The 26124-nt window shown below is 35.6% G+C and overlaps 1 protein-coding gene across 1 annotated transcript; it reads right to left on the bottom strand.

Annotated features, from left to right (window-relative positions):
* Positions 1–1922: 1922 nt before the first annotated feature.
* Positions 1923–24450, bottom strand: sti (citron rho-interacting kinase sticky). The gene is made up of 30 exons (XM_077446758.1): positions 24257–24450; positions 23791–24031; positions 23615–23712; positions 23297–23455; positions 23014–23210; positions 22776–22926; positions 21390–21695; positions 21174–21312; positions 20913–21078; positions 20166–20343; positions 19816–20091; positions 19485–19724; positions 13561–13764; positions 13328–13468; positions 13156–13249; positions 12919–13085; positions 12240–12553; positions 11967–12165; positions 10185–10286; positions 9937–10104; positions 8325–8555; positions 8100–8243; positions 7859–8022; positions 7704–7775; positions 6717–6773; positions 6458–6638; positions 4846–5065; positions 4504–4763; positions 2253–3387; positions 1923–2172 (listed from the first exon to the last, which is right to left on the bottom strand). The coding sequence occupies exons 2-30, from the start codon at positions 24002–24004 to the stop codon at positions 2168–2170; spliced, it is 5982 nt and encodes a 1993-aa protein (XP_077302884.1). The 5' UTR covers positions 24005–24031; positions 24257–24450; the 3' UTR covers positions 1923–2167.
* Positions 24451–26124: the final 1674 nt, after the last annotated feature.

Genomic DNA, 26124 nt, shown 5'->3' with positions numbered 1-26124 from the left:
ATTAGGTTTACTTCGCTAATTTTCCTCTTCAGTCTTAGCCCTTTGACTGCTACAACAACAATAAATCGTTGTTTTGAAATCGGCGAAGATTGCTACGACGATCGTTGTTGTCGTCATTAATTGTCGTATTTCAATACTTTCTTTGAGCCACCAGCGCATCAGTGGCACGAAACATTTTTTTATATACGTATTTATATTTATTTTTCAATCAAGCTTTATTAATATTTATCAATTTTTAAATAAAAGCTCTTCAATTTCGGGTTCATCTTCAAAGTAAATTTCGGGTTCGTTGTCAATGTCATATAAGGAGTTATTACTTGGGAATTGATTATTGTCGATAAATTCATTTTCAGAATCAGTAGAGCTGCTGATTTGTCGAGTTCCTCGGCGAGGAGCTATTATTTCACTTTCATCACTTTCACTGTCCGATATCATTTTGCAGAGTTAAAATAAATGGCAAAAAACAATAGAAATCCGCTTTCAATTAAAAAGATCACGAATTCATGCAATCAATCAAATGCAACTGAAATGCATACAAAATGTTTATGATACATGTTGACAAATTATTTGATTATTAGAAACTTCGCATCCTTGTGTGTCTCGCTCACACGTACACAATTAAAACCAAGAAAGAAAGAGAGAAAGACCGCTACCTGTTTCGAATATATCGCATGTTGTAAGGATACATCGATGTCTGAAAATAGATTATTGAAAAAAATAAAGCTTCGGAAAACAATCGTCAAAACTTATTTAGTGTATATATGTAGGTATCTCTTTCGCACGCACGCATGTAAAAGCAAGACAGAAAGAGAGAGCACGAGTCCACAACTGCTTCTTAAAAATGTATATAAAGTATTATAAAAATTACTAGCGTTCGGCGAAGTATGTAAAAAAAAATATTATATATTTTTTTTTTCTAAATAATTACAAATGTTAGCATTTTTCGCTTGGACATTGAAAAACCTCGTAGCAGCCAAAGGGTTAAACAGGGTTGTGGAGTCGGAGTGGGAGCATTTCAAGCGGAGTTGTCGTAAAAAATCAACTGACTCAACTCCTTTTATAATTTTCTTTTATAGTACTACGGTATGTGTCAACTAGTCTTCAGTAAATCCACTAATAAATTTAAATTAAATAATATCTCCATAAAAACCATGATTTTAAATTACATTATAAATAAAATCGTTGAATTGCAGGTATTTTGATGTTTTGTGGCCAAAACGGTTGATTCCTTCCTCATACTTATTTTTATTCCCATTTTTTAATTGATTTATTTTTGTATGAAATTCATACACACACACACTATTAATATACTTACTTGTTATTTATACCTATTTCATAACTAATAATTCAACAAATTGAGTTGCATGTAAATTTTTAATTCCTTTAATTTTTTATATTTTGAAAATCGTTATTATTTTTATTACTAACAATTTTATATTAGCAAGAAATTCGATCTTACTAAAATCGTTCAAAATTGGAATCGGAGTCAGAGTTGGTAAATTTTAAAATACATAATATGTATGTGGTAGAGATTCCTGACAGATGACGCTGTTCAGAACCACGGTTAGAATGAGGCGGTTAAGGTAAAGACCAAACACGTGCGTTTTCAGCCATGTTGTTTATTAAGACGATACGTGCGGAGGTTTAGCAACCAACCGCGCGGAGCACAGGTCCAACTGTGACTAACCGTTACATCTCTGCCCCTTTTCACAATCAGTCGTAACATACTCTTTCATCAGTCTTTCGTTCAATGCCAACCCTACACGTATATTATTTCATTTATGTTATTTAATCCTTTCACACACAGGCATTAAAAATTCAACAATCCAATTTCTTAAATCTGAAAAACCTATGAAAAGTTTCTTTCGTGTTCGCATTTTATGTGAGCGGTTTTAACATAGAACCAAAAACATACACAATAAATCAATAAAAACAGTTTATTGAAGAAAAAAAATACATTGGCAAGCAAAATAATAAATAATATAAACGTATATAATATATGTAAGTCACACAAATTTTAAGTATGTATAATATATTACAATTGTTACACTTTATTGAATGAATAATACATATTATTAAATCTATTATGCATTTTAGTCGAGATTTATCAAAATTAAGTACTTCACACTTATGACAAATAAATACAGCAACCGTCATAGCCAAAAGGTCATTCTGAAAAGTCAAATTTATTACAGTCATAATAAAAAAATCAATCAATTAATTGAATCTAACTTGTTTTTTCAATATTTCACCGTTAGTATCATGAGATCCGTTAGTCTTCAAGCAGTTTTTATTAAATTTTACATTATTAGATTGATTGGTGTATTTCCTAGAACTAGTCGAATCCTCATTCGATGAATCGGGGTCAGATCCGTCAAAAGAAGAGTCCGATTCTTCAGCCTTAGACTGCTTAAAATCAGCATTTTGTCTACTCAACAGTTCTTGAATAGCGCTCACTTTATTATTTTCACGCTTCAAAGAATTAATAACCTTAGCCTTCGCTTTGATCTTCAACGAGAAATCGGTGCTGGCTTCAATCGAAGAGTCCTGGGATAGATTCATATCCACGTCGGTCAGCATCGACAACGACACATCCATATTATTCTGTACATTTTTACAACTATCGAGATCGTCCACAGTATCGAGGGTGTCAATGGAAGCTCCCAGATTATCGCTTTTGAATATTTCACTTCCGTTCAGCTCGCAAATCTCCGCCGCATGTGTTGTGTTATTCTTATTCGAAACGTATATCGACGACGGTGTCAACGATTTGCCGAGATAGCTCGGAGCGTTCAACTCGACGCTCATCTTCTTCACGCAATTGCTCGAGTTGCTGCTGGAGCACGAATTTACACTATCGCTATCGGACCACGAGCGTTGGAAAGCGTCGCCACTCAAATGTATCACCTCCACCGACGAATAGTAGACTACGAATATGAACGGTCGCCTGAAGACGATCTGCGACGGACGGTGAGCCCATTTAACGTCGTTGCGCCGAGACCGCAGACCGTATTCGTCGACGAATATTCCAAAGCCGTCGTAGCACAGCAAGTATTCAATGACCTTATCTTCGGCTCGGCTCTTGGTCTGAACGATCGCCAGAGGATATATGCTATTTTTGGAAGCGTACACGGCGTGATACAGGCTCGTATCCGACGGATCGAGGAACTCCTCGACTTTGAAACTCTTCAAATCGATCTCGTAGAACTTGTGCGATCCCACTAGCACGGTGTGTTGGGTGAATCTCATGCAGGAGACGGGCTCAGTTTTCAGGTGACGCAACAGGGTAAATGACATTTTTAAATTCTCATACTCGTATATCGCCAACGATGAAGACATTGTGGAACACAAGAGTACCCGATCAGCGCTCGACGTCTGTGGTGATATCTAAAATAAAATTAATAGACAATTTAGAAGGGTCTTCCTATCCCTTTGCCCATTTATTATGTGAAGAAATTGAGGGGATAAAACAGAGCTTGCAGTTTACTATAGACGATGTTTTTCCTGTCGAAACCAAGCAACTGCTTTTATCTACTACTGAACTGAACAAAAGAAGAAAGATGGAGCTGTGTATCCAAAAGGCTGCTTAAAAAAGCGTCCTAAAACTAGACTCGCACTCAATACTGAATGAGACAAATCTATTCCTCGGAACATTGAGTAAACTATTCAATCCATCTGTGGCAGGTTCAAAATCTAATATGAATGTTAAAGAAACAGTTTTGTTTTTTATAAACCTGCCATTGTTTAATGTATTAACAGAGGCTCAATGTTTTTGAAGGATATCAGCACTTTTTAGACAATTAATAGAGAATATAAAAAGTGAATCCACGCCGGATATATTGCTATTATTGATGGCAACAAAAATTAAATATGAAGAGTTTGGTTGTGCCGCTCTAAAATCTATTTGGTGTCCCGTCAATAGTGTAGATGCTGAAAGGTATTTTAGTAAATACAATATAATTGTAACCGATCGTCGCACGAATCTCAAAAAAGAACCTGTAGAAATATGCTCCATGTTAAGTTTTGATCAATATTAATTGGTATTATATTTTTATATTCATATTTTTTGTCTTTGTATTTTTATATTCATGTTTTTTTTATTGTAATTTTAATTTCAAAACATTTTTGAATTTTTCTATTATTTTTTAACCGTTGTGCCGTCTTTAAATTGTATATATGTATATAAATTTTATCGAAATTTTTTATTATTTAAAATTAAACTCTTCATAAAAATATATACTAAATTGAACATTTTTAATGCCCTGAAACGCTAAAATGCAAAATAGATGCCCAAAATACGGGTCTCTAAATTCATATTTGATACACAGGAAACGATCGACCTGATTACGTCACAATAGTTCAAATCTAATCAGTAGCACTGCAGAAATACTTAATACATCGGAAATTGTATTTATTTATTTTTCATTTGAGGTCCAACCGAGTTAAAATATGTAGGTTCAAACCACAAACTCTCAGTATAGATATATTAAAAACCACAATTACCTCAAATAATGTGACGTCGTTGTCCGAAGATAAATATTGAAACTCCGGGGCGTCGGTTTGGGCGCAATTCTGAGTGGTTTTAAGAAAAGCGACAAACTGTCGCAAAGATGTGTGCATCAATTGACCGTCGCTGTCCAAGAATACGATTTGATCTATGTTTGGAATGACGCGAACCTTTTGCATTCCTTTCATGTCGGAAACAAGAACCGGCTCCTCCTTTCCAACGTTCCTGAAGTAGCAGTGCAAATCTTTTTCAGCGCCTGTGAACGACAGCGTCAAGTTATCGGTTGCTCGATGATTGATTATACATTCAAATTATATGTATTATTATATTATACACACCAATGAGAAAAATATCTTTTTTGATTTCCAAAATAAAATTTATTTTCATATTATTTTTGTCGGATTTCACCAGCAATGTTGGCTTGTATGCTTTGGAAATAGTTTGATGATCGACCTCTTTCGTCGATATATTGCTATTCTTTTGCAACGCAGACATCCAATCCTCTTTTTGAGTCGCCGAAGAACACACTATTAGTAAAGATCTTTCAGTTGTAAAAATCTATAGTGAAATAAAATAAAATTGAAACAAAAATTAACTCAATAATTGCATACGATGAACATCGAAAAAAATGATCGAAACGGAGACTGATCAATCTTTACTAAATTTGACCCGTTGAATTCGAATGTGACAATGATTTTTGTCGGTTGATGTTGGACATGATAGTGTTACGTACACCGCCGAGTAAGTGCAATCGGATTAGGCCGAGTAGCATCCCAGAGACTGTGCGACCGTTACAATTGGTTTCAAGGATTATCTCCAGACTGCAAGTGCAAGCAGGCCAAAACAATGGCCACCGAAATGGCCGCTATCGGTCCCTACTCAGAAGTGACAGCGATAGCGTGGGACTGTGTGTCGTGGGAATACATATCCGGGTGCATGCCCAAACAATAGGGAAGTAACCGGACGTCGAATAAATTGCCTGAGCGACCGATCCGTTATAAGGCGAAACTTATGCGATATCAAGACATTCTGGACAGAGCACTGCCAGTGCGTGTACCTCCTTGATCACCAATAAATGCTGTGAAACAACTGTGGCCTTTGACTTGGATCCTCCACCCACCCCTACGCAACAATAGTTTAAAAATTGCGCAATTCGTACAATTTTTTTTGATTTCGCAGTCTTAAACTCAAAATCTAGTGCCGTTGTGCCATAAGCAGGCATCGGAATCAATAGTCAGACGTTTTTTCTATTGATTGTGATTTTTCGTTGCTTTAAAATACGTATGATTAATTATCCAGCGAATTTCAAATCAAAAATATATTTATAAATTCACTTTATCTATGAACGTTGTAACAATAGATGATCATGCGAAAATTCTAACTCGAGATTTTGACTGATTAGAACTCGGAATCGATCAATGATCACGTTTTCTAGAAAAAATGTGTGTGTGTATTTTTTGAACACAGTCAGTCCTATCGAACTGAAACGTACATAGTATCGGTTACTGAGATTTTTCTCAAGCTATATCATGCATTTATTGGGTCAGTTTTATATTCCACTTCATTTATGTACAACGATTGGTTTTCTATCTCGATATACATATATATTTTTTGATCTAAACATACTAATTCGAGTGGTTAATGATTTTAAATTGAGTTCAAAAATGCTGTTGAACATTGGGAATATGTAAAAATATATATTTTTACTTTTAAAATTCACTAGATAATTAATTATAGGTATTTTGAAGCATTAAAAAAATCACAATCAATATAAAAAAACCTTCTTTTTAACCGTTCATATCTCATAAACGAGAGCAAAACATAAAAAAATCATTATCATATTCGAATTCAATTGGTCAAACTTAGTAATGATTCAATGGCTCCGCTCTGGTAGTCTTTAGTAAGACGTGATTGTTTGTTGCTCAGTGTTATTTATTATACATTGCTCACCTTAAAAGCAGATTTTCTTTCACAATCCGAGAGTACAATATCTGTATCATTCGAAACTAAATTCTTGTTAATCTGCAGATTTCCTTTCAATGCAAAATCTCCATATACATTTTTTTTATCTTCCTGCCATTTTAAACAATCCGAAAGCAATTTTAAATGTACTTTTACCAAAACAGATTCCCTATGAAACAAAATTTATATAAGACAAATTTGACAAAATGAACAAAAATTAAAAATTGAAAAAAAAAAAAATAGGTACCTTTGGATTTTAACCCAGCCTTCGATTGCAGTGCTTTTTAAATTACTTAATTTTTCACTAAAATGTGTAAATTTTCGTTAGATAAATAATCATTGGGGGCTACTTTAGTATGCGGTCTACCTTCACACATCTACATACTTTAGTGTGCGATCTACCTTCACGTTTTTACTCCAACACGATGGCGGCCGCTGACTCATATTTGTATCATGTAGGGTGCACAACGCTTAGTGGCCGCTGGTACATACATACATATATGATTTACGACTGCGCGAACTGTATCAATCCACTGATATATATATTTGTATCACGTTTGCGTCAATCGTTGGTGGTTGATGATACAATTTTGTATCACGTTTTCGTTTATGATGATATATATATCAGCGAACTGAAATATATATATATACTGCACGAAAAATATATTCGCGCAGTCGTGAATCATATATGTATCAGCGGCCAGTAAGCGTTGTGCACCCAACATGATACAAATATGAGTCAGCGGCCACCATACTGTTAATATGCGGTCTCACTGTGTCAGTTCTCGCGTGTGACAGTGAGACTGAATAATACAACCTAATCTTAAATAAATAGAGCCAACCCTAACTTAACCTAACCTAACCTGACCCTTAAATAAATAGGTGTTGGCTGCTAAGATGTTTTTTTTTTGTGAAAATGTTGATGAAATAGATGTAGCAGCCAACACCTATTTATTTAAGGGTCAGATTAGGTTAGGTTAAGTTAGCGTTGGCCCTGTTCATTTAAGATTAGGCTTTTAGGGTCCGTATTTTCTTCGCTGCTGACGATATTTTGACAGAAATGCTTCGACAACATTATGGGGCGGCAGGAATAAACAAAAATTATAATAAACAGGTCGTTGCTACGATACTAATTAAAAAAAAAAAAGTCAGCTGCGATTCAAAGGTAGACCGCATACTAAAGTAGCACCCAATCAATTGATATTAAACATTTTAATATATATCACCGACTTACATTTCATTGTGATTTTTAGCTGTAGGCGTGTTCAGTTTTTGTTGCAATGCCGAAATTCTTTCCTTCGCTTCCCTGAAAAGGCACAATTTAAATACAAAATCATCTGTACATTTATCATTAAAGCATTATTTTTATTATGAGCACCCCAATTATACCTATGTTTAGGCGTTTCTCTAAACGAATTACGTATTTGTTGATCGGTCATCAGCCGATTGCTCAAAGGAGTTTGCGGCGTAGACGGCAGAATTATGGTTTCCTTTGTAGATTTTCCAAATAGCATATCGCCTAGAGTTTTCTTACGCTTCGACACTTCTTCCATCTGAAGTACGTACAAAAACCATTACAAATCGAAATCAAAAACGATGAAAATCTTCAAAAACACACAACAATCTTTACCCTGGTTTGCAAGTAGTCGATCAATTTAATTTGTTGAGCTATCGTAGCGTCCGCTTTCAACTCGCACTGTTGCCAATGATATTGACGAGCCGTAAATTCTTCCTCGCGCTCTTCAATCAACGCTTGCAGATTCTCGTTATTTTCCTGTTCAAATTTAAAGCACACAATAAACAATACATTGAATTAAAAATAACAAAAAGTAAGAAATGAAAAATGTAGACTGACTTTATATTCTTTCAATTCCAGCTGCATACTCATGTTGTCTTCGCGCAACGTTGCCACGTCGGTAAGCAAATGGGTGCACTCTTCTTTCAAACACATGATTTCAGCTTCTTTAGCCTGTATTTCAGCTTTCAATAATTTAATTTCTGATTTGAATTTAGAAATTTCCAAGGATTGATTGCTCATCTCGGAAGACATTGAAACCTCCTGCCTCAAAACATTGTTGATTTGTTTCTGCGGTGAACAGAAAAAAATACAGACTTGAGAATGTGGCATTAGGAAATACATAAATAAATATCCAATAACACTGTTCGACAAATGACGACTTTTTTTTTGGTTCAGAGACGAGATATGACTTTTCTTATAGATCTATCTATGCCCAGTGAACACGAATCTGGTAATAAAAAAATTTGATTGGCTCGAGATTCGGAGATATATGTGTGTTTTTTAAATCGCGCGATTTTTTTCTATATCTTGGTTTTGTTCGGTCGATGTCTCAAAATCTGTCAATTTCCTGTTCAAAATGAATATTGGAATCTATAGTCGGATGTTTTATCTTTCATTTGTAGTGCTTTTCAACTTTCAAATCTCTTTAAGTAGTCATCCAGTTCAAATCAAAATTCAAAAGTACGTATTTTCATTTGGGATTTTTTTCCCACTGTTAATACTATTTAATATTGATTATTTTCTATTGAAAGATGTTTAGTGGGATAGTGTTCTGGCCACACTATTGTTTGTCTTCGTTTGAAAGGGTTAATTGGAAGTGTGTTGAATTTTAAATCGGTAAAATTGCGAGCCAAGAGCTCGTACTAGTATTTACACGAATCTGAATTGAATTAATAGGGATAATATATTTAATTGTCTTAATATGAGAATTAAATAAAATTTCACTTATAAAAATCATATTCTTTTGGATTAATAACAAAAATTCTATTGATAACTGGCTTACCTCGATAAAATAAACGAATTTTTGTTATTAATCCACAAGAATAGTCGAAATATGATTTTTCTAAGTGGAATTTTATTTAATTCTCATATAAAGCCAATTTAATATATTATCCCTATTGATTCAATTCAGATTCGTGTAAATACGAGTAAATACTAGTACGAGCTTTTAGCTCGCAATTCTACCGATTTAAAATTCAGCACACTTCCAATACACCCTTTTAAACGAAAACAAAAAATATTGCGACCAGAACACTATCCCAATAAACATCTTTCAATAGAAAATACTCAATATTAAATAGTATTAACAGTGGGAAAAAATCCCAAGTGAAAATACGTAATTTTGACTTTTGATTTGAACTGGACGACTACTAAGAGAGATTTGAAAGCTGAAAAGTACTACAAATGAAAGATAAAATACCCGACTATAGATTCCAATATTTATTTTGAACAGGAAATTGACAGATTTTGAGACATTGACCGAACAACACCAAGATATAGAAAAATCGCGCGATTTAAAAAACACATACATACATATCTCCAAATCTCGAGCCAATCAACATTTTTTATTACCAGATTCGTGTTCACTAGGCATAGATCTATAAGAAAAGTCATATCTCGTCTCTGAACTAATTTACAGTGTAATCTAAAAAAAAAAACTATATTTTACCTCAATTTCTGCATTCTTTGACAATTCAAATTCGAGTTTTTTCGAGCACTCTTGATATTTACCTTCGATCGATATAATATTGAACTTTTGCACATCTAATACTTTTTGAAGTTTCGACGACTCCACATGACCACTCTCCAATAGATTTCTTAGCTTATTTATTTCAGTCTAGAAATTGAATTAGACACAGATTACGTTTTGAACAGTTTTCATAAAAATTACGAAACTTTGTTCAATTTAATCAATACCTTTGATTCGACGTTTTCCGCTTCTTGAACTGCCATCAATTTTTCAAAATCAATCAACTGTTCTTCTAGTACGGTGCATGTTTTTTGCAGCATTTTATAGTTCTGAATAATTATAAAGTTTTTATATGAAGCAATCAAATTAAATAATATACAATAAACATATAGTAGAACCTCGACTATCAGGATTATTAAAAGCAAACACAAATGTTACGGTTTTGCTGCTTTGAAATGCAAACCATAAAAATTCGAAAATAAGACGGAGAAATGAGTCAGTTGTCTTCAAAATTCAATACTCAAAGGACGTTTGTGTCTTGAAAATTTGATCGCGATTTAAATATTTATTTTTAATATTACCAATATGGAAAAGAGAACGTGTTCTATTGTCATTAAAAGACAAATTAGAAATAATCAATGCTGTAAAAAGTGGTGTCTTAGGACGTTTTTGTTAAATAAATATGGTGTTGAAGTGTTATTAAGTTTACTGATTATTTAATGTCAGAGGATGGAAGCTCAGAGCGTAAGGTTATGGAAAAAATCAGGATATGAACAAGTCGAAGAGTGTATTTTTATGTGGTTCATTCAAAGACGATCGTCTGGACAGCCGATATCTGGTCCATTATTATATAAGTATTCGCCATTTGGCAGCTTCAAAAAGAACAACTAACTTTAAGCAAACATCCATAATTGAATTTCTTAACCGTTTGCCCGCGGCCGTCTTCTACGGAAGCTTTGAGCGACAAGTCTGTAGCGCGGTTGTCTTCCATAGAATTTCCGAACTTTGCACGGGATTTTGAGCCTTATATGCGCCTATTTCAACTGTTTTAAGGTTCAAAATTGGTTGAATATATTACTGAGAGTTGAATGCCATCCATTCAATTTGCTTAAAATGAATATATACCAGTCAAAATTAGTAGTTTTGTGGAATCATACTGAAAACTCATTTGTGTGACGTCACGTCTGTTGAACAATGGCGACGATACGTCTCAATTGTATGAAGAATGATTATTTGACACAATTAAGCCAAAACTACGAGATGTATTATGTATTTTATTGTTTAAAATAATACTTTATGTGTTAATTAACATATCTGGTTACTTGAGTAAATATTAAAATCTGTATTTAAGGTCGAAAACTCGATTGCCAAATTCGCGAAAAAATGCCGCGCCGCGTACAGGGCTTGTTCGCTATATTTATTGCCGCGGGCAAAGGGTTAAAAGACAAATTAGAGGATGGAAGGTAAGGTTATGAACAAGTCGAAGAGTGTATTTATGTGGTTCATTCAAAGACGATCGTCTGGACAGCCAATATCTGGTCCATTATTGTATGATGTGTTCGCGATTTGGCAGCTTCAAAAATTCATAATTGAATTTCTTAATAAAGAATTTTTTAATATTGATCTTCATGTTATTATATATGTAAATGTAGACAAATAAAAATTATTCATACAGAATGTACACGTCTTTCCCTCTCAATTGTGATTTTTCGATTATCCGGACTACCTTCGTCCCCAATTAGTCTGGATAATCAATCGAGGTTCTACTGTACATATTAACACTATGGTGGCCGCTGACTCATATTCGTATCATGTTGGGTGCACAACGCTTACTGGCCGCTGATACATATATGATTCACGACTGCACGAATATATTTTTCAGTCCGCTGATATTGTATATTTGTATCACGTTTTCATCATAAACGAAAACGTGATACAAAATTGTATCATCGGCCACTAACGATTGACGCACAAACATGATACAAATATATTTATTTGACAAATTTTACCTTTTGCAAACTATCAGATTCTTTATTACGCTCTTGCAGCATAACTTCAAGTCGGATTCTTTGCTCTCTCTCCGAATACTTTTCATTCTCCGTAGCTTTATTTTCCTTACAAAATCCTTCGGCGGCACTTTCAGCCTTTATTCTTCTTTCTTCGCTCGCGTGCACATCAGACTCGAGCTTTTCAATCTTTTCATTCAGACTAAAATAAAACAAAACAGTTCAATAAGTTCATCACAACACATACCACAAATACAAATATCAATATTTCCACACCTTTGTACATCCGAAGTCGTCTTTTGCTTTAATAATAAATATTTAGTGGAATTATTTTCATTGAGACTTTGAGCATTTTTCAACTGTTTCTCACAATCGGCTATTGAACAGTTGAGAGACGATACAGTTTCTTTCGTCGCGCTAATTTCGTTATCTTTAGTGACGATCGCATTCTGCAAATCTTTTAAAACCAACTGATGATCGGAAATAGACTTTTTCAGCTCGCTCTGTAAATTGGAAATTTGACTGTTCGCGTCTTTCAGTTCTCTTTCGGCAAACCGACGATCCAAATCACAATCAGACAATTCTTTTTCCTGAAATAAATAAATGATTCTAAACATGTACGAGTGTATGCAGAGGTTTTCACGACGAGTATAATTTTATTAATAAAACTATTATTTTGAATAAAAATGTCAATGATTTTATTTTACTACCGCCATCTATGTATAAAATTAATGACTACGAGACGTCACCGAGATTAAAAATTTTCGGACTTGTTTCGCTTCTCGAACGATATTTTATCTCTATCGTAATGGCGGAGGATCCATTTACTTGTATTGATGACCGAAATGAGCAACATGGCAAAGTATGAAAACGATCGGATAAGAGGCAAACTTTTTCCTGAATTGTAATCGTAAGTGAAACGTAAAGGAGGTATGTAATAAAAATTTAAATATACCTTTTTCCATAACGCCGAATTGACTTTCCTCGTTTCTTGCTTAGTCAAAGTACACTCTTCTCTGGATGTTTTCAATTGCTCCTCCAATTTACTTATTTGCTCTTGCAACACACATATCCTTTCAGAATTTGCAATGTTTTCCACCGACATGTGCAAATCGGTTTTATCTAAAAATGGCATTGATTACTAAATCGATTCGAAAAACAGACACATACAAACATATATGATGATAAAAACCTGCAACTGTTGACGTATTGTGTTCTAGTTTTAAATTTTCTAAAATAGCCACATCTCGCTGCAATTTATTCACCAAATCCTCCAATATTGAAACCTATGAAATAATAACTAATGGTTACCCCGAAATGCTCAGTAATAAAAAAATAAATATACATAGAGCGTGGAATTTTACCCGATCTCTATGCTTCTCCTCGCAAGCTATAGCTCGATCCAAAGTGGTTTTCATTTCAGCCTTTTCTTTGACGATTTCTAAATATTGCGCATTTTTAGCTTCTTCGTCCACTTTGAGAGTGGCTATGGTCGCCGAAAGATTCTATGTAGGAAAAGGAAACAGTTAAATTATAAAAAGTGTATTAATCATTTCAAAATCAAACATAGTTGGTACAAAAAGTTGCGAGCAATTACTTTTATTTGGCGCTCGAAATGTAGAGTATCTCGGAAATTCATTTCTAAATTTTCGACGTTCTTCAATATTCGTTTCTCGTTTCCCGTCAGTTCTTCGTTAGCTCGAAGCAATTTACAATTTTTACATTTCAGCTCTGACAATTCATTGTTGAGATCTCTAATTTCTTGGCATTTGCCATCTAATTTGTAGCTCCAGGAGAGAATCTATCGTACATTTAAATAAATATAAATTAAATTTATACGCACACACACACACATTTTACTCTATCTATGTACATAAATATGTATGTAGGGTTGGAATTGAACGAAAGGCTGAGAAAGAGTATGCTACGACTGATTGTGAGAAGGGGATGAAAAGGGGCAGAGATGTAACGGTTAGTCGCAGTTGGACCTGTGCTCCGCGCGGTTGATCGCTAAACGTGATAAACAACGTGACTGAAAACGCACGTGTTTGGTCTTCACCTTAACCGCCTCATCCTAACCGTGGTCCTGAACAGCGTCATCTGTCAGGATTCTCTACCACACATATGTATATACCAGGGTTGTGGAGTCAGTTCAAAATTTACCGACTCCGTTTCCAACTTGATGGATTTCGGTAAGATTGATTTTTCTTGCCAACGTATAAAATTGTTAGTAATAAAAATAATAGCTATTTTCATTATATTAAGAATTAAAAGAATTGAAAAATCATTAAAAATTGACATGTAACCCAATTTATTGAATTATTAGTAATGAAATAGGTATAAATATAAGTAAGTACATCAATGATGTATACATTTCATACACAATGGGAAAAATGATAATAAAATTAGAGTAAAAGTACTACTTCCGGTTCAGGTAAAAATATTCAATAGATATTGGGGTATAAAACTTATAAATTTCTATTACATGTAAAACGAAAACTCGATTTTGTCGATTTAAAATAGGTATTATCTGGTCGAAGCGCAACTGTCGCATTCACTCAATATATTATTCTTCTTCTTCTAATGCCGAATCCGTATTCGGACGTAGGCGACTACCATCCAAAGACATCGTTTATGGCCCGTGCGAATTCTGACCTATCATGGGCAAGCCGAAATAGCTTTTCGAGACCGAGTCACATCCATGAACTGATGTTCCGGAGCCAAGAGAGCTTCTTTCTCCCAACCCACCGTTTGCCTTCTATTTTTCCTTCTATGATTGTTTGTAGAAGGCGATATTTGGGGCCGCGAATAATGTGACCAAAGTATTCCATCTTACGGCGCTTCACTGTGTTAAGAAGCTCTCTCTTTTTATGAAGAAGCTGGAGGACTGTTTCGTTTCTTACATGCTTCTTCCACGAGATCTTTAGCATCCTCCGGTAACACCACATTTCAAAGGACCCTATTCTGTTCATGGATGCCACTAACAGTGTCCACGCTTCGCATCCGTACAGCAACACCGACCAAACATAGGAGTGCAGGACTCTTAAACGCAATTTCATAGACAACCTTCGACAACATAAAACATTTTTCATACTGCCGAAGGCATTTCTTGCTATTTCGATCCTTCTTCTTATCTCCATTTCGGAACTGACGTCCGTATTGATTATTGCTCCTAGGTATTTGTATTGTTCGACCTGTTCAATCATTTGTCCGCGCACACTCAGGTCTAATGGATCCGTCTTTTCTTTACATATTACCATTGATTTTGTCTGGTTGATATCAATAGACAGACCCCATTTTTGACATGAATGATCAACTGCGATCAATAACGATTATAGGCCTTCGGCACTCTCAGTCAATACTGCCGTATCATCAGCGAAACGGATATTATTTATAATTTCGCCACCTATTTTCACTCCTATTCGACTATCGACTGCCTGGTTGAATACCATTTCCGAATACAGATTGAAGAGCATGGGCGACAATACACATCCCTGCCGTACCCCTCGACTAATTTCTACTTTTTCGGTTTCCAAGTCTTCAACCTTCACGACAGCAGATTGGTTCCAATATAGGTTCTTCAAAAGGGCGATATCCTTTGCATCTATGTATCCCGGTTTGGTTTAGTGCATGGATTCATTTATCATGTTCCACTCTATCAAATGCTTTTTCAAAGTCGATGAAACAGACGTACATATATCCTCTTTTTGAAATCCCTACACTTTTGTAGGAGTACGTTCATGCAGAACAACGCTTCCCTTGTTCCCACATACCGTAATATTATTTATTAAAGAAAATAATAATAAAAAGGACTCCGCTTGAAATGCTCAGACTCCACAGCTGATATATACAAAGTATCAATAGGTGAGATTTTATGATTTTGAGAAAATTCTCATCAAAACGTGATAAGCTATGATCATGATCACAAAATTCAATCTATTGAAACTTCGTATATATATATATAGATAAAGTAATTAGCGAAGTTTATAAACCAGAAGTAGGGCTTTTTCCCCCATAGAAAAAACAAAAATGTTGTTACCGCACGATTTTTCCGAAAACACTAAGCAAATTGAGCTAAAAATCTATAAATATTTATATTCTTTACATACTATCTCAGAGATGATAAGGTATTAGTTCAAATATTATAGATAAACTATGAATATATAGATAATACAGATGAAAGAATTAAAATTAGTGATAAATGTGTCATATATGAAGATAATGTTGTGAGATGTGTCCACCTCCAAATTTTACCGTAACGTGAGAACATGAGCGAGGATTACCAGTATTAATGTAATTCGTGAGATAAAAATATATATATATATATATACGAGGGTGGTCCGATAAGTACTTAGCCAACAAAAAAAACCAAAAATTTTGGAAAAGTGGCGATTTATTTCTCAACATAGTCTCCTTTTAGCTCGATACACTTGACCCAGCGATGCTCCAACTTCTCTAACCCGTCTGAAAAATACGTTTTCTCGAGGTCTGCAAAGTAGGCCTCCGTGGCGTCGATGACCTCCTCATTCGACTCAAATTTCAGCCCGGCGAGTGACTTTTTCAAGTTTGGAAACAAAAAGAAGTCGCACGGGGCCAAATGTGGAGAATACGGTGGATGGGGCAGCAGTTCATAGCCCAATTCAACCAATTTGGCCGTGGCGAGGGCGGAGGTGTGAGCAGGTGCAGGAGCACCGTTTTGCCCTTCTCCGGGTAGTCTATGTAGATCACACCTTGTGAATCCCAGGAAAAAACGGTGGCCATCACCTTTCCGGCCGATAGGACAGTCTTCGGAGCACGTTCGCCGGGTGAAGTCCACTGTTTCGGCTGTTCCTTGGTCTCTGGTGTGTACCAGTGGATCCATGTTTCACGAAACGACGCAGATTGCGCTTAAACAGCGTCAAACACTGCTCTGAAGTGGTCTCACGGTTGCACTTGTTGTCCAGAGTGAGCAAACGCGGTACCCATCGCGCCGACAGCTTTCTCATGCCCAAAATTTCATGCAGGATATATAGTCTCAGCTATCTCGCGCACCTTCAAAGGCGGTACTTAGGCGATATCAAGACATTCTGGACGGAGCACTGCCAGTGCGTGTATCTCCTTAATCACCAATAAATGCTGTGACAAGACTTTGGCCTTTTACTTGGATCCTCCACCCACCCCTACGCAACAATATATACATATATATGTATGTATATATGCGCTGGACTAGACTCACTAGAACCGTGCGTGTCCTGATAATAGATGGCTCCGTAACTCGTCCTTTAAAAGGAGGTACGGACGGTAGATCAAATACTCTGGAATGAGCGGTTGTTCCGTGTGAACTTCCCACTTTGGATTTTCATTTTTTGATCCCGGAACCCACCTTATGCAACAACCTATATGCAGATGATACAGCTTGCTTCACAAGCAGCAAAAAACCAGACACTATTCTTAAAAATCTTGAATTTGCAATTAAAACAATGACTGAACACTTCACTAAATGGAAAATTCAAATTAATCAAACCAAAACAGACGCCATATTCTTTAGTGTTAGAAAGCATAAGCCAAGTTCAGATCTGAAAATCCCCTCTGGAGAAAGTCTGAAATGGCAGTCAGTAATAAAATATTTAGGAGTAACGTTTGATAAAAGAATGAGATGGGCACCTCACATTGAGGCAGCGAAATGCAAGGCGATGCGGGGTATATCCTCAATATATCCAATATTTAATTGCCATAGTTCTTTATCAACGCTAAATAAAATAAAATTATATCGCGCGCTCATATTACCATTATTAACCTATGCTTCACCTGTATGGAATAACGCCTCGAATACTAACCTTTCCAAGCTCTAAGTAATACAAAATAAATCCCTAAAAATAATTTATAATACACCCATATATACTAACCTGAAAAAACTGCATGCCATATATAATATTCCTTTTATTACAGACATTACTAACAAACTAACCAGTAGATTCTATGACAGAATCACTAATAACCATACTAACACACTTGTGAAGAGTCTGGGTGATTACAACAAAATGTTCCCCTTCAGGTATAACACACAGATTACCTAAACACAATCTGCTTTAGGTCATCGACTTTAGAGAGTCTTTAATTAATATTATGTATTAGATGTATTATGAACATTTATAAGGATTGTAAACAGGTTTTTGAGCTCTTTTTCCTATTACGCTTTAGATTAACATTAGAATAATATAATACTGTGATTACTAACCAAATTAAATTAAAATTGTAAAATAGAAAATGATCAGTAGATCAGTAGCTATTAAAATAGATATAAGATGTATTGTGAACATAATTTCGTAATAATAAAAAGCATTTAAAAATCAAAATCAATAAATTAACCAGCAGAATAGACTAGTGATTATCATATAATGCTTTGAACAAAGGTACAAATCCCACTGGTTTCTGCTGGTCACACCTTGGATTTGTGACTCCGTGTCGGTCGTTAGTACCTATCAGAGTTTGCCAATTTATCTGATTTTCATTGAAACGGTTCCAACAAATTGGCAACCCTATCCATTTTCTCGCAAATCTCTCAAAGTTTTCGGCAATCTTGAGTTTCGTTGAATTGTTTAAAAAATGCTGCAAATTTACAAATCTGACCATATAAATGTCTCGGTGGATGTTATTTGATACTGAATTACACAGGAATTGTTTAAAAAATGCTGCAAATTTACAAATTTGACTATAGATGTCGCTGTGGATGGTTAATTGATATGTATTTGCTTTGTATAATAGTGTTACGTACGCCGCGGATCAAGCGAATAGAATCCCAGAGACTGTTCAAGGATTATCTGTTTAACGGATTAACTAAGTGCATACCGTGCGACTGGTATAAGTGGTTTCAAGGATTAGCGACAGGCTAAGTGCAAGTAAGCTAAACAATGATTGCACTTCTCATACCGTGGGAATACATATCCGTACGTGACCATAACAATAGGTAAACAAATTAGACGTCGAAGATGTCCTGAGAGATCTATCCCTTATAAGGCGATACTTAGGCGATATCATGTCATTCTGGACTGAGCACTGCCAGTGCGTGTATCTCCTTAATCATCAATAAATGCTGTGAAACGACTGTTGGCCTTTTACTTGGATCCTCCACCCACCCCTACGCAACAATAGTACTTGTATCGAATGTACATTGTTTTTGGCCAGGAAGGTGCATTGGAGCTACCTGTTGGGCCTTCCTGGTATAAATAAAAAATATATGTAGGGTTGGAATTGAACGAGAGGCTGATGTATGGGCTATGGCTGGAAAGAGTATGTCACGACTGATTGTGAGAAGGGGATGAAAAGGGGCAGAGATGTAACGGTTAGTCGCAGTTGGACCTGTGCTCCGTGCGGTTGGTCGTTAAACCTCCGCACGTATCGTCTTAATAAACAACATGACTGAAAACGCACATTTTTGATCTTCAACTCAACCGCCACATCCCAGCCGTGGTCCTGAACAGCGTCATCTGTCAGGATTCTCTACCACATATATGTATGTAGATATAATAAAAGTATACATACCTCTTTTGTATGAACGTCGCTTTCTTTTCTAACCGTATCGAGAAGATTCATCTCTCTTTCTTCAACCAATTTGAGACTTTCCACAGTGTTCTTCAGCTCAGATTCTATTTTGACTCTTAATTCCAACTCTGTGTTCATCTTTCGCGTTATATTTTTTATTTGTTCGTTCGATTCTTGAGAGAATCGTTCCATTTCAATGACCGAATCACGTGACATTTTCCACACCTTTTCCATACATCCCTAAAACAACAAAGCAGTGCGTTACTTTAATTATAACAACACTAACAGACACCGTACGTGAAATATTGTACGTATGAAATATATCAATTACGCTTTGGCTGTTTTTGAATGTTTGAAAAGCCTCCAAATTTCGTGAACACTTTTCAAGGCTATCCACTTTCGATTTTAATTCGTACTCCAATCCGCGAATGGTGTGATCGTATTCAGTTTGCTTTATCTCGTGTTGGCTTATGATACTCTTCAGCGATGAAACTTGGCTCTCTGTCTTCTCCTTCCACTTCTTTTTTGCGCCCTGAATGAGCTGGAGGGACTTTGTCTCTAAGATTTTACGCTCTTTGTGCTCCAATTCGAGTTGATTTTGAAGTTTCTGTGTAAATATAAACAACAATAAATAGATGAAACAAAAAACAAAAAAAAAACTGAAATAAACCGACTCAATACCTGATTTATGCACAACATTTCAGCTAAATTTTTCTCAAGATCAGATCGTTGATTTTCAATGTGTATTAACTTTTCCTCCTTGTCGTCGTGTATCTTTTGCTTAGATAAAACTAATGCTAACTGCTTGTGCAGAGAATCAATTTCCCTTTTCCGAGATTCTAAAAGCTTTTCAGTTTCTCTAGAAATCAAAATCAAAATATTACAATAAGCTTAACCGTTTGCCCGCGGCCGTCTTTTATGGAAGCTTTGTGCGACAAGTCTGTAGCGCGGCTGTCTTCCATAGAATTTCTGAACTTTGCACGGGATTTTGAGCCTTATATGCGCCTATTTCAACTGTTTTAAGGTTCAAAATTGGTTGAATATATTACTGAGAGTTAAATGCCATCTATTCAATTTGCTTAAAATGAATATATACGTCAAAAATTAAATTTTGTTGAACCATACTGAAACCTCGTCTATGTGACGTCACGTCTTCATACAATTATGAAGAATGATTATTTGACAATTAATACAAAACTACGAGATATATTATGTATTTTATTGTTTAAAATAATACTCTATGTGTTAATTAACATATCTGGTTACTTGAGTAAATATTAAAATCTGTATTTAACGTCGAAAGCTCGATTGCCAAATTTGCGAAAAAGGTGCCGTGCCGCGTACAGGGCTTGTTCGCTATATTCATTGCCGCGGGCAAAGGGTTAAATAAATATGTAGAGGATTGATTTACGAAAAAAAATCACACACCTCGTGTTAGACAAACAAATTACAGTTCCGTTTAAGCTCGTGTTGAAAACATTAGTGCTGCCAGAACTATGTCCGCTTGAACCGGTGCTATCGGCTTTTTTCGAGTCTTCTTTTTCAGATCCGTCGCCGTAGCTTGATAAGTTTATGTCTTGAGAATATGTGAAACCTTGAAAAATGCCAAATAAAGAATATATTTCATTGTATCGCTTCGGTACATATACACATGTAATGTAACAGTCTTCAAGATTTTATTTCTATTACCAATGAAAGGGAGATTTTTCCCGCTGAAATTTAATTTCGATCTAAAATTTTCCACACTCAGCTTCGGTTGTTGTTTTTCCAATTCTAAAAAGTTTGAAATGTCGTCTTGACCGTTAACAATAGGGACGAATGGAGGCACCTAATAAAAAAAAGAAAAACACATACAATAAAATGCAGGACGTACTCATCATTTGAAATGATAAAATGATTTCGTACCTGATGCCTCAACGAACTCCAATGTATATTGTCGAACACTTTAAATTTCAACACAGAAGTGCAATCGGGTCTTTTAATAGGTACGGGATGAAGCAGAGCGTTCACAAATTTTTTATAACCGTCCGTGATGGTTCTCTCGTTCGTGATGATGTTCGGATACGTCATAGATACCGCTTGGGTGTTGGAACCGTGCTCGATTATACGGTTGTAAGTGCAGACGGTGTTCTTGGCCGTGTTGGAGAAAGGAGTTTTACTAGTCACCAGTTCGTACGCAATAATACCAAGAGACCAATAATCACACGGAGTCTAAAAGTAAAGTGACGAAGTATTATTCAATTACATTCACAGAAGACATTTTATTCTTACACAATTATATTCACAAATATATCCCGTATTTTGGGATGTATAGACCCGTATTATCAGAATAGATGCTAAAATAACAAACAAAAGTGAAATTTGCATATAAAGTTAATAAAATTAACTATTTAAATGGGTCTTTCTATCACTTTGCCCATTTATTATGTGAAGAAATTGAGGGGATAAAACAGAGCTTGCAGTTTAGCATAGACGGTGTTTTTTCTGTCTAAACCAAGCAACTGCTTTTGTCTACTACTGTTAATAAAAGAAGACAGTTGGAGCTGTGTATCCAAAAGGCTGCTCAGAAAAGCGTCTTAAAACTAGACTCGCACTCAAGACTTAATGAGACGAATCAATTCCTCCGAACATTGAGTAAACTATTCAATCCATCTGTGGCAGATTCAAAATCTAATATTAATGTTAAAGAAACAGTTTTGTTTTTTAGAAACCTGCCATTGTTTAATGTATTAACAGAGGCTCAATGCTTGGAAGGATATCAGCACTTTTTAGACAGTTAATAGGGAATATAAAAAGTTAATCCACGCCGGATATATTGCTATTATTGATGGCAACAAAAATTAAATATGAAGACTTTGGTTGTACAGCTCCAAAATCTATTTGGTGTCCCGTCAATAGTGTGGATGCTGAAAGGTATTTTAGTAAATACAATATAATTGTTACCGATCGTCGCACGAATCTCAAAAAAGAATCTGCAGAAATATGCTCCATGTTAAGTTTTAATCAATTTTAATTGGTTTTATATTTTTATATTCATATTTTTTGTCTTTGTATTTTTATATGTTTTTTTCATTGTAATTTTAATTTCAAAATATTTTTGAATTATTCTATTATTTTTTTAACGGTTGTGTTGTCTTTAAATTGTATATATGTATATAAATTTTATTAAAATTCATCGAAATTTTTATTATTTAAAATTAAACTCCTAAAACGCTAAAATGCAAAATGAAAATGCTAAAATTTACAAAAATAGATGCCCAAAATACGGGTCCCTACATATGTACTACTTACACCGTGGGATATTTTTTTAGGATTTTCAAGGCTCATCAGTATTTCCGGTGATATGTATTCAGTTGTGCCGACGGGCATGGAACTTTTCACGTTGCCCAAATTAGACAAGCGAGCCGCTGATCCAAAATCGGCCAACTTCAAATGACCACACCTGCAAATGAATATAAATATAAACGAGTCAATGAAGAAATACAATTAATATAAACTAATAATGTAATTTTTCAACATTATTTCGTACCTATCTAACAAAACGTTGTCAGGTTTTACATCACGATGTATGAATCCTAATGAATGAAGATCTTTCAGGGCTAGAATCATTTCGGCGAGATAAAACACAGACTCTTTCTCTTCCAGTGGTTTCCCTCTTCGTTCTAATAAACCGGCGAGATCCCCACCCGGACAATATTCCATTATGAGGAACAGTTTCGCTGTATCCTGAAATATTCCATAAAAAATATGAGTCAGTCAATTCGTTGTACATACAAAAGAGCGAAAGTATGAAAGCAAATGGTAAACTTTACTTGAAATGCATGTTGCAATCTAACAAGCCAGTCGGATTTGGATAAAGCCATTATGTCCCGTTCCTCTTCGAAAAAAGCCATGCTCTGATGCTTCAGCGTGATGTCTTTCTTTAGAGTTTTCATTGCATATATATCCCCAGTGCATTTTTCACGAACAACCTATAAAATTTATAATCTTTCATTGTATGCAAGGTTATATATATATATATATATATATATATGTAACATATATGAGTACAAATTGTGAAAAGGGCAGATGCACAATCTTCTTTCATTGAACCGCACCTGCCGCTTATATTATATACATAAATAACTTACATGGACTTCTCCAAAGTGGCCTCGTCCTATCAAATCCTTGACTTCAAAGTCGGAAATGTTAACTCGCATCTGTTTGAGCTGAGAGACTATCGGACGATCTAACACAAAAAGACAACAAATTTCACTCACACATTGATTCAATCTTATCAAAGTGATGGGGAAGAATTTGGACTTACATTTGTCGACAAACTTTGAAATGCATTCGTCATTCTTTTTGAGGGAATCATTATTGCATTCGTCGTAGAGAACGTTCAGAGCGTCCAAGAGCGTTTCTTTGTTCAAGGATCGCTTGGTGGTGGAATTTCCACCGGCGAAGGTGACTCCACGTCCCCAAAGTTGGCCGTTCAACTGACATAGTCGCACGTTTATAGCTTCCTTGGACGGCTCCATAGTAGATATTCAAACGATGCTCTCACTCTAGCAAGGAGAATACAATCGGCATGTCAATGTCATATATGTATTTATTATGACTATATTCAATAATGAGAAGATTCAATATAGAATCTATTGTATGAAATAAGGCATGCTTGGTCAAATTTAGAAATGTGTAAATTCAGAATGAACGTTGAATGTACATATGTATTGGATGTTTATGCAAGGTGTCTAAAAAAGGTAATAATGAAGTGAAAAAACACAACCAACCCATATCAAACGCAATTCAAAGCAGCTCCATGTACACTTGGGACGAGTCGGATGAGCTGAAGTCGAAGATATCCAACGGAAAACGCTGTCAAGAGTCGAGAGACTCGGAACGCGAACGTCAACGTCAACGATCGACGATCAACGGTCAACGGCCCGCGTTCAAACTGTTGATTGGCAGTTGCTGGTCGAAACGCGACATTTCACGTCCTATGGCTACTCACTATTACTTTACGGCAACAAATTAAATGGCTAGTATTTAATCAATTTTCGGTAAGTACATATATATAAATCAGAGATCTGGAACAAACCAATTTTTATTTAGGTTGCTCCGCTCCGTACTAGGAATAGTTTTAATAGGAATCCAGTGGCGTAGCTACCGCGCCCGCAGACCCCGTAATGTGGGGGGGGGCGCCGAGACTTGGGGAGCGCCACAAAGCGCGCCTTTTTCACTGATTTTTTAATTTGTTCCGTAATTATTTTGAAATAACTTTTTTAAAAACTTTTCTTATTTTTCAACCTATTTGTAATATACGGTTACCTGACAACTTGTTCACAGATTTTCCGTAAACCGAGGATGCGCTCCAGGCATAACGTATACGGCCATCTCTTTCTCACCCCGTCTGTTCACCAAGATCTTGCTTACTATGGCATTACGTATGATCTGTTGTAGGCATATAGTACAACTGAAATGATCTCATCAGGTCACTGCGACACATATCCAGGAAAGTCATTAACGCATGGCACACGCTCGCCTCGTCAAAAGGTCGACACGTGTTTCTATACACGTGTCTTGGAAACAAAGGAAGAACTCACTGAACCCATAAAAATCACGAACTACGTCCAGGCGTATGAACCCATAAAACCACGCTCGCAGCATAACTAGGGCAGCGCGAGTACCAATAACAAAAGATGTGCACACGACACACTTCAACCCAAAACGTTTATGAAGCAACGCAGCAACCTCCACCGGCAGAGTGAGCCTCTGGAGTTCAAACAGATCACTTCTCCGAAGAAACCTCTTCGTACATACAATAACCATTGTACCAATTGAACGAAAATAAATGATCCTCTTTCAAACTACACAACACGTGTTTCGTTAGACCGGGATACGGTCAACATACCTTCCCTGTCTTACACTGTTATCGGTGAACAGACGGTCTGTGAAAGAGGTGGCTGCATCTGTGAACGAGTTGTCGTGTCACCGTAATATACGTGTATGTACTATATGTATGTACATACATTATTATACATATTTTGAATTCATCCTCATTGTGTAATTGATCTATGCCAATAGGGCTAGAAGACTGCCGTCTTTTGAACGTCAGTGCCACTTTTCAACCTAGTTACTGAGACTTCACTCTTATTCTTGTATATATTTTTTCAATGTGTAAACAATAAAACAAAATTATATGATTACAACCAATAAAATTTATAAATTTTCGCTGTCACCATTAACATGTGGGAAGTTTTTAAGGAAAATTCATCATTAGATACTTTAAACAGAGTGTGCACTGCTTGTTGGCCGTCCAGATTAAAATATTAATGCGAATCCCGTTCCCGTTTCCGTTTCTCTATGCTTTTCGATAAGTGAATGTTTTAATACTTTAAATGAGAAAGTCAACTTAAGACACAAATCAAAATCATATTAGATCTTTTTCGGCTTTCATAATTTCGCGGACGACTTTTTCAGCTTTCACTATTTCACGGATTTTTCCTTTTTTACCATTTTTTTTCGCGATGCACCGGTTTGTAAAAACCACTGCTATAGACTAATCATGTATCCCGCTTTTAACGGTAAAATTTAAAACATGTATTTATATAATATTTATTGAGAGATTTGTTCGAATATTATTATAATTTTTATATTA

Source organism: Arctopsyche grandis, chromosome 1 (assembly GCF_051622035.1).
Source record: "Arctopsyche grandis isolate Sample6627 chromosome 1, ASM5162203v2, whole genome shotgun sequence".
NCBI classification, from domain to species: domain Eukaryota; kingdom Metazoa; phylum Arthropoda; class Insecta; order Trichoptera; family Hydropsychidae; genus Arctopsyche; species Arctopsyche grandis.
The sequence above is the reverse complement of the archived record's forward strand: the minus strand, read 5'-3'. Positions and strand labels throughout refer to the sequence as shown.